The sequence below is a fragment of the Podarcis cretensis genome (assembly GCF_951804945.1).
Source record: "Podarcis cretensis genome assembly, chromosome: 5".
NCBI classification, from domain to species: Eukaryota; Metazoa; Chordata; class Lepidosauria; order Squamata; family Lacertidae; genus Podarcis; species Podarcis cretensis.
Genome location: NC_137174.1, coordinates 94546358 through 94559016, shown reverse-complemented (window position 1 = coordinate 94559016; position 12659 = coordinate 94546358). Strand labels below are relative to the sequence as shown.

General features: G+C 47.4%; 1 protein-coding gene across 3 annotated transcripts in view; it reads right to left on the bottom strand.

Annotated features, from left to right (window-relative positions):
• The window catches only part of EPHB3 (EPH receptor B3), an 85590-nt gene that overhangs the window by 40383 nt on the left and 32548 nt on the right, over positions 1-12659 (bottom strand). For all 3 annotated transcript variants that reach the window (XM_079977721.1, XM_079977722.1, XM_079977723.1), the window contains exons 2-3: positions 9659-9723; positions 5098-5770 (exon numbers count right to left, since the gene is read on the bottom strand). In XM_079977721.1, the coding sequence (XP_079833847.1) occupies positions 5098-5770; positions 9659-9723 (738 nt within the window). The remainder of the gene's footprint in view (positions 1-5097; positions 5771-9658; positions 9724-12659) is intronic.

The following is a 12659-nucleotide window of genomic DNA, read 5'->3' as shown; positions in this document are numbered from 1 at the left end:
ATTCGCAACCCGAGCGTCCGCTGTAGTTTGCTCTCCCAGCGTACTTGCAGTGGCAAGCGAAGGGGTGGGCTAGGTGGCCCTCCCCATGCTACTGACCTCCAACTCACACCATCCCCAGCCAGCCTGCAAGGGTCAGGGCTAATGGAAGTTGCAAGTCCACCACCGGGAGGACCACGGGGGGGGGGTCCATTTGGAATTAAGGATACTGTACCAGAGAATACTTTCCTTCAGCCTACCTTACAGGGCTGTTGTAAAGGGGACAGGATTGCAATGTACAGTGAACTGATCCTGTTGGAGGAATCTCTTTTATAATAATGAATGGCAACTATCTGGGGTAGTATTCCCCACCCCACCCCTGGTAGGGCTGTGTGATTTATTCTTCGCAAAAACAACTGATATTTTACAGTGTGGGGCTAAGAAGACCGCTGGTATCCTCTCCCCCAGGAGTAAACGTTAGGCTTGCGAATTATGATTTCACACGCAAGCCTTTTATGGGAGGATTTTTCGGGACTGCATATAAGCAGAAGATTCACGAATCCCTCTCTTAAAAGAGAGTGGGAAGGAAGCGTGAGTGGAGAGTCAGGTCTATTTCAGATTTGCCCAAGGAATATGTGAACATTTTCAAAGTCCCATCAAAACTTACAGGAAATCTGGCAAACTTCAAGGCACTGCAAATCCTTAAAATCTGTTTCCATTTACGGACATGAAACCTTCATATGGAAGATCTCCAGCTTTAAAGGCACTAGAAGACACACACATGTACACGCATCTCTCTTTTTTTCTTTTTCTGTTAAATTACCCAGCGCACAAAGTAGCAAATGAAGATTTGTACTGGATCTGCGCCAAGAACCTGCCTAGATGATGAACTGGATATCGTAGCAAAGTCTACACCTGTCAAAACTTTAGCAGGCATCCAAAAGGGGCTGAGAGCATGCTGCTGAATCGTTTCTTGCCTTGTCCGACAAAATGGCTGAAGACAGCAAGGCAAGATGGCAGAATGCATGGACCCGAACTTACAAATACCGGTATGGTTGGTAATATCTGCCTGGGCCAGGCCCAGGAGACCCCTAATATACAGGGAGGTAGAAAACAGGAGGAAAGATCAGACAAACCGTAGGGAAGATAGTTTGGCCTATTTTGATCAATCAGACAAAAACGTTAAGACCCAGAGCTGTGGGTGGTGCCACCAAACCAGACAGATTTTTACTCACCAGTAAAAAAATAACATCATAGCAATTAGTATTATGGTGCTTTTACCCATCTCATGACCAGCAACTTGCTTTGTAATTTCAAATATTCATACATTTTACACCAAGGGTGGGTAACCCTTTCCCTGCCAAAGGTCCACGTTGCCTTGGGATTAATAATATATGTTAGGAGTCCCATACCAGCAGCAAGCACGGATGGAGTCTGAAGTGGGTGAGGATACCCTCACCCCACCATCTTCTTGCCTCGCACCCCATTTCCCACTTTACTTGCCACCTGCATAACATTATGGCTGCAAGATAACATGGGCCACAGATTGCCCACCTGTGTTTTGTACGAACAGTATCAAATCTAACGGGGGGCGGGGGGAATCACTTAGGAGGATGAACACATGGTCCGCTTATGGAATTCATTCCCGAAAGATGGAGAACAAACAACAACATCTGCATGGGGAATTCGTTTATCGGTCATGACAGCTAAACTGAACCTCCATACACAGATGCAGTAAACCTATGTATGCCAGATTCTGGAGGGCAAACAGAAAAGAAAGCCATTACCTTTAAGTGGGCTGGTTTCCACACACACAAATCACACGCCCAACACATCAGTCAGGCAAATGAGTCACTATTAGAGTCCAAAGACACATTCCAGCCAGGCAAGAACACTCAAGGAGGTTGTGAATCTTAGAATCAAAGAATTGTAGAGTTGGAAGGGGCTGCAAGGATCATCTAGTCCAACCCCCTGAAATACGGGTCTCTTTCAGCCAACATGGGGCTTGAACCCACAACCCTGAGATTAAGCTACGGAGCAAAGGATGGTAAGGAGAGTGGCCTGGAGAAAGAGGATGTGGCTGGGGCGGGTGTGTGGCCTAGGCAGAGTTCCAAGGGCCTAACAGAGAGGTCTAGAGGGCCACCTCTGGCCCCTGAGCCTGAGGTTCCCCGCCTCCTCTACACGTGACATGACCCGGCGGGATCACACCCCACTAAGCTCAGGTTTTGCAGGAGCTCTCTCCCTGAGAATAACCCTTCAGAGGTAAATCTTGGCAGCCATAGTGCCAAATATTCAACAGTTCTTGTTGTCGCTGCAGTCTCCCCTGCAGGCATCCTGATTCTCCTCGCCATGCCTACGCAGGTTCTCTTGACTGATTGATTTAGGAGTCCCAGTTTGCTCACTCCTGAAGGCGTGGAGAAGTCAGAGCAAGTTAAGAACAGACATAAAATACCTGGTTGGGTTTTCTTGTTTTTGCAGGGGGGAAGGAGCACAACGAAGAGCGCAATCTGATGCCTGTCTACTCAGAAGAAAGTCCAATTGACTTGAATGGAGCTTACTCCCTGGCACGTGGGTGTGGGATTGCGGCCTAAACTCTACTGCTCTTTCAGGGGCCTTTCGGATCAATTTCTTCATTCATTGCATTTTTTTATCCCACCTTTTTCTCCGAATAGCTCAAGGCAGCAGAAGCGGTTCTCCCTGCTCAGCTCCTCATTTGATCTCCAACAACAACCCTCTGAGGTTGTGAGTGGCTTAAGCCTAATTCTCGCGTCAACAACAAGTCCCTTTGGCTGCCTTGGACACTACACAGAACCAGCCTCCGTTTCCCATTCGCGGAAGCAAAATAGTAATCATCTACTGTTCCAAAAATTACCCTAAAGGTGATTAAGTGGGAGTGGAGAGTTAATGGACTGAAACAAAACACAGTGCATAGGAGAATTAGTTCTCCTTCCCAACCTCCAAAAGAATCAGAAAGAGGCTTTGATACTGCCAAAGGGCAGGCTATGCTCTACAAATCCAGCAGCAATTGCTCCTGGCCCATAGCTGACCTTTCCTGGGCATGGCAGCCCTCTCCCTCCCTTTGAGAAGGGATGTAGGTCAGGGAGTTATCGGTTTGGCTGAAGGAGGTCCCGCGATCACTTCCCAGCAACTCTGGGAACCTGCTGGGAAAGTCATATGCCTGAAATCCTGAACAGTTGCTGCCAGTCAGTGTCCGCAGTCAGGAGCTAGCCAGTATAAGGCAGATTCCTACCGATCTTCCTTTTTGCGGTGGTCACTTGTACATACAGCTCAGGCGGCTTCTCCTTGTTCAAGAATTCAGAGCAACGTGAGGCAAACACTCAGACGCATGCAGGGACTTCCCAGAGAAAGGTGTCTTGCATTGTTGGCTGGGCTCTGGAGCAGGCAGAATTCACACTCTGGCAGCCTGAACCAAGGAGCAGCACAATAGGAGAGACCTCGACCTCCTCTCTCTCTCTCTCTCTCTCTCTCTCTCTCTCTCTCTCTCTCTCTTTCTCTCTCTCCCTTTCCCCCATTTCCCCTGCCCTCCAAGTACCCAGATCTTTTGCAGCTGTGATTAAGTGTTATCGTGATGATATACTTTGTTGTTGTTTTTTTAATACTTTGCATTCCCTACAAAAGCACTAAACACACACACACACACACAGACTCACACACCCCAGAGCATGAGTCAATGTCCTAGTGCAGGTGCCATGTTTTACAGACATGTTTTTCAAAAGAACAGGTTTTACAAGAAAGGAGATTCCGACTAAACGCGAGGAAGAGCTTCCTGAGAGTGAGAGTACCTGAGAAACTGGTGGGTTCTCCTTCCTTGGAAGTTTCTAAACAGAGATTGGGTGGCCATCTGTCAGGGATTCTTTAGCTGAGACTCCTTCAATGCAGCGGGCTGGACTAGATGACCCCTGGAGTCCCTTTTCAAACTCTACGGTTCTGCGATTCCAGGTTCGCAGCCTCGAAGCTGGCAGCAGGCAGTGCTCACTCTTTTGCTTCTCTGGCTACCCCTCCAAGCCACGGACAGCTGCTCCTCAGCAGTGGCGTAGCGTGGGGGGTGCAGGGGGGGGCCGGCCGCACCGGGCGCAACATCTGGGGGGGCGCGCGCTCGCACTCGCAGCTCTCTGCCCCCTGCTAAAATCTACGGGTTAGGGGGCGCAAATTACTTGCCTTGCCCTGGGTGCTGACAACCCACGCTACGCCACTGCTCCTCAGTGCCCCAGCATCGCCTTACAGTGACAATACCACAAGGCTTTGTTTGATTCAGAGTCAATTGGATTTACACTTTGGGAGATAACCTCCAGACACTGAAATAAGCACTCTATGACCAGAGGAATTGGGGGAAAGAGTGCTAAGGAAGAAAGCAGAGATAAGCTGTTCTCTGGCTACCTGCTAGACTTTCAAACACACACCAGACATTCGCCATGGCAGAAGGTATTAGCGAGACGAGGCCAGTATAAACCTCAGAGGCTTTAATGTGCCCAGGCTCTGACCCAGAAACAGAGACCTTTTAATTTTAAAGCTAAGATGTCAGGAGGTCAGGCTCAAAGGAGGGTGGTGTGTGTGCACACTTCTGGCATTTGTGAGCTGTCAGTTGCATAAAGAGAGAGCAGGAACCTGGGTTGGTGGCATCGTTCCAGAGCGGAGGACAAGGTGCTGCTTTTGATCATATAAAGCAGTGAAAAACAGTACGGACTCTAGAGACCTTAAAAGGCTCTTCCCTCTGCTGCCTTCCTACCAGTCCATGACATGCTGCCTTTGCCCCACTCTTGACCACTGTTGGCGGCTGCCAGTGCTGCAGCCTCAAGATTCTAGCACAGTGTTGTATACGAAGACAAAAGCTGAGACTGACGTGATGGTGTACACCATTAACAATGAGCCGGCCCTACTATGAGTCAGGTGAGACATCTGGTTTAGCTGGCAGAAATCGTAATCTAATTAATTTTTTGACCCTTGGGGATAGAGGCGGCGGGAAAGAGAGAATTAAGATTTTCTCCCCCGAGTGCCAAAACGTCTACACCAGCAGCATACATTGGGCAAACCAGCCAGGAACTAAAGCAACGGTCTCAACACACACAACCAAGGAACGCCAGGAGGGAGCCCACCACTTACCTAGGCACTGAGTCTCCTTCATAGCTGGTTCATACCCAGCAGCACAGGTGCAAGCTCCCACGGGTACCATCCACTCCCCGTCGCCATTACAGTAGAGTTTCAAGGGCACGGACACTTCCACCGCATTGGGGATGCAGGTGCCCGGAGCAATGACCAAGGAGGTCGGCTCCGCTCCAGTCAAGGTCTCGGGGAAAACGGCAAAGCCAGCAATGGTGCTGGAGCACTTTTTGTAGAAGGCACGGACGGAGATGAGAGACATGCAAGCTCCCAGGTCCTGGAAAGCCAAGTAGAAGCCATTCTTGGAAAGGGGCCCGAAGCTGCGGACTTTGGTGTTCATCCGGCCAGATTCCAGCTTCGAGAAACTCTCGTCGGGGGCAATTGTATCCACTTTGACGTAAGGGTTTTCCATCCAGAAGGGGCTGGAGGCAGAGGCAGAGTCCGTGTCTGACTCGTAGTAGAAAAGGTTGAAGGTCTCTTTGCAAGAGCCGGGGATGTTGGGGATGCTGTTGCAGTCGCGCACTGTGAATTTCAGCTCCACGTAGACGCGCTGGACGTCATGGCGCTCAATGAACTGGGTGCGCAGCCAGTTGTTCTGGTTCATTTCTTGCACGTTGCACACCTGATAGGTCCGGATGGGGTTCATGGCCTCGTCGTAGCCACTGACTTCTTCCCACTGCACAAAATTAAATGACACCGGTCCATTATTATTTCTTTATTTCTAATGAGAGAAAGGGGAGGCATGGCTAAGTAGGTCGTGTCGTTTTAAGGGGGGGGGGGGAGAAACTTACTCTCTTCTCCTAGAAAAAATGTTTTTGGGTGCAAGGAATTCAAATCTGCTGTTATTTTTTGTGATTGGATAACTTTTGGCTTGGCAAGTCTACATCTGATTAAGAAGTTTAACCGCTATTGGAAAACCAGAGCATTTTAATTTGACCTTATGAAACTGTCAGGTAATGCTAAATAATAGTAATTATAAATACTAATAATAGTAATATATAATATAACTGCAAGTATTGGCAGTTTTAACGACTTCTGTGCAATTTCACACACATTCTACCTATCAAGCAAAGCGAAATCATAATAATTTAACCAAAAACGCTATTTGATTTCCTGAGTTATGCTTCAACTTTTTAGTACCCCTTATTTTTGGAATTTGAAAATCGAAAAATTCAAGCCACTCTAAGAAGGGCAAAGTAAACCAGGACACCCAGGCATATCACTGAGATTCTTCCCAACGTAAGCTGTTTGCTACTGAAAAATTTGGATGCAAGGACATAAAGGTTGCTGCCATAGATCATGGGGAAGGACTGTAGCTCAGTGGTAGGGTATTTGCTCTGAATGTGGGAGGTCACATGGTCAGTTCCTGGCATTCTCCAGGTATGTCAAGGAAAGACCTCCACCCCAAATCCCAGGAGAGCCACTGCCGATCAGAACAGACTGAGCTAGACCAATGATCTGACTCAGTGCAAGGCAGCCCTCCTGTGTTCCTAAATCCCACTGTGGCCAACCAGTTGCCTCTGGGAAGCCCACAAGCCCACTTGACATCAGGGCACAGAGCCCTTTGACCCCACTGGCAGCTGGTTTCAGTCCTGGGTTGCCTTCTTCGGCAGAGAGACACCCCAAGGTCTCCCAAGCGTAAGCCTTTTCCCAGCCCGTCAAGTGCAACTTCCTCAGAGTGCAGATGCCAGGACTGAACCTGGGATATGCTACTTGCAAAATTCTGCTCCCCACTGCAGAGCTAAGGCCCCTCTCTCCTGTTAAATCGGCACTAATACCCGTCGCACGTGGGATTAGCTGCAGAGGCAGGAACACACAAGCCTTGGAGAGAAGGTAGGGTGAAATTAAAAAACCAAATCTGCATGGGCATCATCCGCTAACAATCTTGGCTCCATCTCAAAGCCCAAACTGGAAGCTATGTGAAGGCAGGTAACTCTAGGCAGTTGATCTGTGCCATTTTCGTACTAGAATATAAAAATTTGGTTTTGCACGGCTGGAATGTAGCTGACCGTAGAGAGTCCCAATTCACTGATTCACCCAGTTTTGCCTCTGGCCACACCCAACACTGACATGCAGCCCACGGAAAATGTTCCAGGAGGAAATGCAAACCTTGGCCTGGAACAGAGCTCTCATCCCTGGCTCCCAAACCCTGGCCCCATAATGCAATTGGTGGGGAAGCTGGAGGGTGAGGAAGATTTGCTGAAAACTTGCCTGGAGAGAAGAACATTCCTCACCCCCGAATGCACATCTTTCATTGCTTGGGGGAGTGGGGGGGATGATATATTGGGGGGGAAGGGAGGGATCAAGTTTCTAGTTCTTATGGGTGGTAGCGAAAACCCCACCAAAGCACAGAAACAAAAGGGAAAGCCGTGGGAAGAGATGAAGTCACGCAGCGTCTGCCTGCAACAACTTGCAACAGGTTTTTGTTGTGGTCATGAAGTCAATGATGCTATTAATGAGCAGCACCATTCAGCAATATTAGATGGTGAACAAACAAGAGGTCAGCGGCCCCAGGACACGTTTGGATGTTATGAGGAAAGGAGCATACCAAGATCACCCATTTTTGTTGCCGTTTTATTATTTGCTAGGAAATTTCCGGTTATGGCAAGTGTTCTGTGTGTGCTCGTATCTGCATATACTACAGATGTATATACCCTGATTGGTGGCACAGTGCATCTCTGCAGATGCTGCATTGCACACAGGCATGTGCGTACACACTTATGTGCAAATACACAAGAGGGGAATCCTCAGAAGAGCGGACTAGGCCAGCCTGTGCCACGGGGGAGGCTGCAGTTTAATTTGCCCCATAGAACTGAATGGAGAGACCATCCAACCACAGTGATACTTTGGTTTACAAACAGTCCTGTTAATGAACTATTCGGTTTATGAACTCCGCAAAACAGGAAGTAGTGTTCCGGTTTGTGAACTTTACCTTGGACTACAAAGGGAAGCCGAATGGTGGAAGGGCACTGGTGGCGGGAGACCTCATTAGGGAAAGCGCGCCTCGGTTTAAGAATGGATTTGGTATAAGAACAGACTTTCGTAAATGAGGTACCACTGTATATAGGATAAAATAAAAGGTGGCTAAACTCTCTCTCTCTCTGGCCCTTGTGACCCCAGTCATTAAATCTGCTCCTTATAAACATTCCTATTCTGGGTCCTGCTCTTTGGTCACGCTAGAGTTTGACAGAATGATGACAGCTGACATATATCAGTCTCTGAAACTCCCCCAAGGCTTCTTATAATTCTACACACCCAATATTTTCTGCAGAAGCAGGACAAGGCTAATGGCACAAAACCGTCTCCCTTTAAAAATCAAATCATTAGAGGGCTTTTTTTTTTTTTTTACTGCTTGCAGAAATATCTGCATGGTTCACACATTAAACTATGGTTTAATGTAACTATAGTTTAATCTGAACCAACAGCATGCCGGAGAACGCTGTTCACTCTTACCACACTCCTGGCTGCATCAGGAACAACAAGCCTCATGAATCGACTTGCTGTGCTAGTTTGAACCTGAGCTAATGGTTTGTTTCTTTCCAAACAAACCACGAGCTGTAGCCAAGGTTTGTTCTTCGGCTTGTTGCTTTGTGGGATCTTTGGGGAAAACAAACCATGAGCTCAGGTTCAGACGACACAACGAGCAAAGACTTGTGGTTTGTTGTGGTTTGCTGTTCCAGAAGCAAGAAGGAGAAGAGCAAAGCAGAGCTTTTTTTGAGCAGAATGCACTATGGCGCAGCTCATTCACATTACACCATAGTTAAACAATAACTATGGTTTTTAACATGATATGGGAGCACATACTTTAAGAAATCACCTATGATTATTCTGCACATGACTACAGTTCCCCAAAGAATCAATCTTTTGGTTCTCTGTTATGGTGACCTCTGTCTTTTCCCTTCACAGGCTCTAGACACAGCTCATCCTACACACAACCTACTGCCCCTTACTTATCCCACTTCCTCCTTTACCAGCCACTGCTACACAAATCTATGAAATGTTTTTTTTAAGAACTTTGCTTTTAAAAAAATAATTTGGGTTACAGTAAGATTGAAGCAGAAATTCTTATGACATTTTATGATTTATTTTTAAGTCTGCGCTGACATGTCACGTTAAACCATAGTTATTGTTTAACTATGGTTTGATGTGAATAAGCACTGCCCTGGTACATACTGCTCAAAAGGCAAATTCTGCAAATGATTGATTTCCATAGTTTTTATAGGTCTAAGTGGCCTTCTTGGGCTACCCTCATTGCAACTGCTAGGAATTCACATGGGTGGCTGAAGCAATATTTGGGAATAGCAGGTGAATCCATGAATCACAGAACTGTAGAGTAGGAAGGGACCACGAGGGTCATTTAGTCCAATCTCCTGCAATGCAGGGATATTTTGCCCAGTTCAGGATTCGAACCCACGACCATGAGATCAAGAGTCTCACGCTCTATTGATTAAGCTAAACCTAAGTTTAGCACAGGAGAGGAAAGGCAGACAAAAGCAGTGTGGCTCATAATTCTGCCCACGTCTGGTTCCAACCCCGGGCCCCTTTGGAGAATGGAACATCTTACCCCAGTCTCGGGATGAGCCGTCCACGCCAGCTCAGACGTCACCCACTTCGTATCCATCAGAGTTTCTAGAGGGTGGGAGAGAGAGAAGCACACAACTTGGAGGTCACTGTTGCACAAAGTTATTAGTTTTATTTCTACACGGCTTGATTGTAAAAGTAAAAAATAAAAACCTCAAGCAGGTTTTACCCAAGGAGTTACACAATACAATTATGGGCAAAAAACAGTTTAAAAGAACCATTCAAAAGATTAAGATCAGCAATAGACCGAAAACTCTCATTAACATCATTGGGTTATTGGTTTGTTTTCGTTCTTGCACTTATTATGTATTTTGTGTTTTTATGCAGTGAACAGCCCCAAGATCTACGGATGAAGGGTGGTATACAAATTTAACAAATATGAATAAAATAAAACACGTTACAGCAACACGTGTGTCAAATTACACCAAAAGGACCATTCCACTTCTGGAAAACAGCAAAGAGGACCTTCAGCTTGGCACAACCCCTGGCATGGAAAAACGAGGCAGCAGATAGATTACAGAGAACTGGGTTGCCCACAGAATGCATTTTCACCTGCAGCCAGTTACGGGGGTGCTGCCTGTGTTGGCCCAGCGGATGGCACTTTGTACATGCTCTGGGACATGCCACTGCTGCCTTCGACAGGTTCCAGAGCTAAGCCCCGGCACTTGTAGGAGGAGAGGAAGAAACAAGAGCATCAGAAACCTACACATTACACAAGCCCCTAGAGATCACTTCTTATTTTTTTAAAAAGAGAAAACTTAACCCTGGAATGGAATGGGATGTGGGAAGATTGCAGGACAACAAGGGTCCTTGTTACGGTTGAACTTTAGGGCTGTTTTGCCTTCAGGAAGGAGATTTCCCTGGAGTTACACGCTTGGTCTACCCTAATGACTGCCCTCCCTCCACCCTTTTGACCTCTCCCATTCCTCACTTCTGCGCAGACCTGGCTGAAGAGGCAGGAAAAGCTCCCCCCCCCCCTCCAACTTCTTCTCCCAGACTCTGGCAGTGTTGGCATGTATTAACCGCAGCGCTGGTAGAAGGAGTGCTTTCCCGTGACTAGGGCGGCGAAGGCTGAAGCAGGTTTATCCAGCAAGAGAAGAGCAGGGAGGCAGCTTCCCATGCGCCGCTCACTCGTGCCGTTTCAAAAAATAGGGGGGGGGGAGAATTTGACCGTCTGGCCAACATTCCAGCAGCAGATTAACAGCCAAAACCTCCCTGTCAGCATTCCCCAAAGAGCCTCCCAAGTCCCAGCCTCAGCCTTGGGGATGAACAGAGAGAGAGAGAGAGAGAGAGAGAGAGAGAGAGAGAGAGCGCAACAGCGCATTTGGGATTTTTGTCGGGGTCGTAACCAAAGACGGTTGACCCTGAGTAGCGCCAGGCCATTCTGCAGCTTGCTGGCATCCGCGACAAGAGAAAGATGGGCATTTGACATGGAGGACTAAACACTAGCAGGTTGATAACATTAGCTGAAAAAGAGAGAGAGAGAGGAAGATTCTGGGGCAAAATCAGATGCGTGGGAAAAACAGTTGCGCGGCCGCAAGAGTTTATAACACAGCTGAGTTCCACCAGCATAGCAAGCACACATCACAAAACTAGACCCCAGTTCATGACTGGTTGTCTTATTAAAAAGGTTTTGAGTACCTGTCCTTGCAAAGAGGTATCATGAGAGACCGGGCAGTACGGGGAAATGACTCGAGGAAACCAGCCACAAGGGATTACCCTGTAGGGCGCAGTTAGTTCGGTTCGGTTCACATTTTGACGCAAATCTCCCTAGTTTGGATTTCCTGAAACAATGTGCAAACTGAGACACAGCTGCCCTTCAAAACCTGCCATTTCTCTGAATTTTGCAAAGTCCTTCAGTCCTAAAAACATACAAAATGCGTACATGCATTAGGGGAACATGCACAAATAAAAGCGCACATAGTTGTTGTTTTTTGTCAATGTACAGAAATGCTAGCAAAAAAAAATGTGTGTACGAGGCAAAACTGCCTTGGAAATGTGTAGATGAGCAGTAAAGTGTGCTAAACTGCCACTGAGTTTTCTCGAGGACTTTTCCCTTAAAAAATGAAATCGCAAACTGATGCAGAAACGTGGCAAACTTGAGGCTGGGAATAATGAGAATTGGATGGGAAGTGGAATGGACAAATTTGTTTGTCGCTGCACCCTTGGCACCCTTCTGCAGAACAAAACTTCTCCATCACAGTCACCCAAAGTGGCTGGGACCTTCCTGCTCACAATGCAGGAGTCAAAGCTAGACATTATGACTTTATGCAGCTCCTGACCTAATTACCTTGTCTCCAAGGCCCACGGAATAGCAGTTAGCATCATTTTATTACTTTTGCACATTTGAGAAAGAGATAGAAAGAGAGAGAGATACAGCCAGAAAACACCATCTAACTGGTGGTTGTTTTCAGGAATACTCATAGTACTACCAGCCCATTTTTATTCTGAATCACACCCAAAACAAAGAATCACATCTCCCATCATCCCTGACCCCTGTGGCTAGCTGCAGATGATGGGATTTGTAGTCCAACAACACCTGGATTACTGCCAGTTTCCCGCCCTTGCTACAAGCAAAGGCTTGCACAAATTTTTCACTTGTCGAGATTTAAAGTAACTCCTGCCTTACAAAACAACCAAGCCACGATAAACAAAGGAGGACATGGTGGCGGGTGTTTTTCCCCTGGTCTTTACAGAACAGGTTGGACACGTGCAGTCCCAACAAAGAGTGGGTGGGAGCAAACCCCAAAAAGCACCTCGCACATGCGCTCCGCCACTGAGATACCATCTCTGCCTTGTGGAGGGGAGGCCAGATATGCACCGTGCCAGGAAACCGTCATGCCGCTCTCAAAAGTGAGGAATTTATGGCCTGTCAACCGAGTGATCTATCTCCCATCAAGAGGCATGATTGATGGGCTTCCGCGTTTATTGAAAGGAAACTTGCACGTGCTGGAAGTGGTTTGCATACCACCCATGCTTTGCCC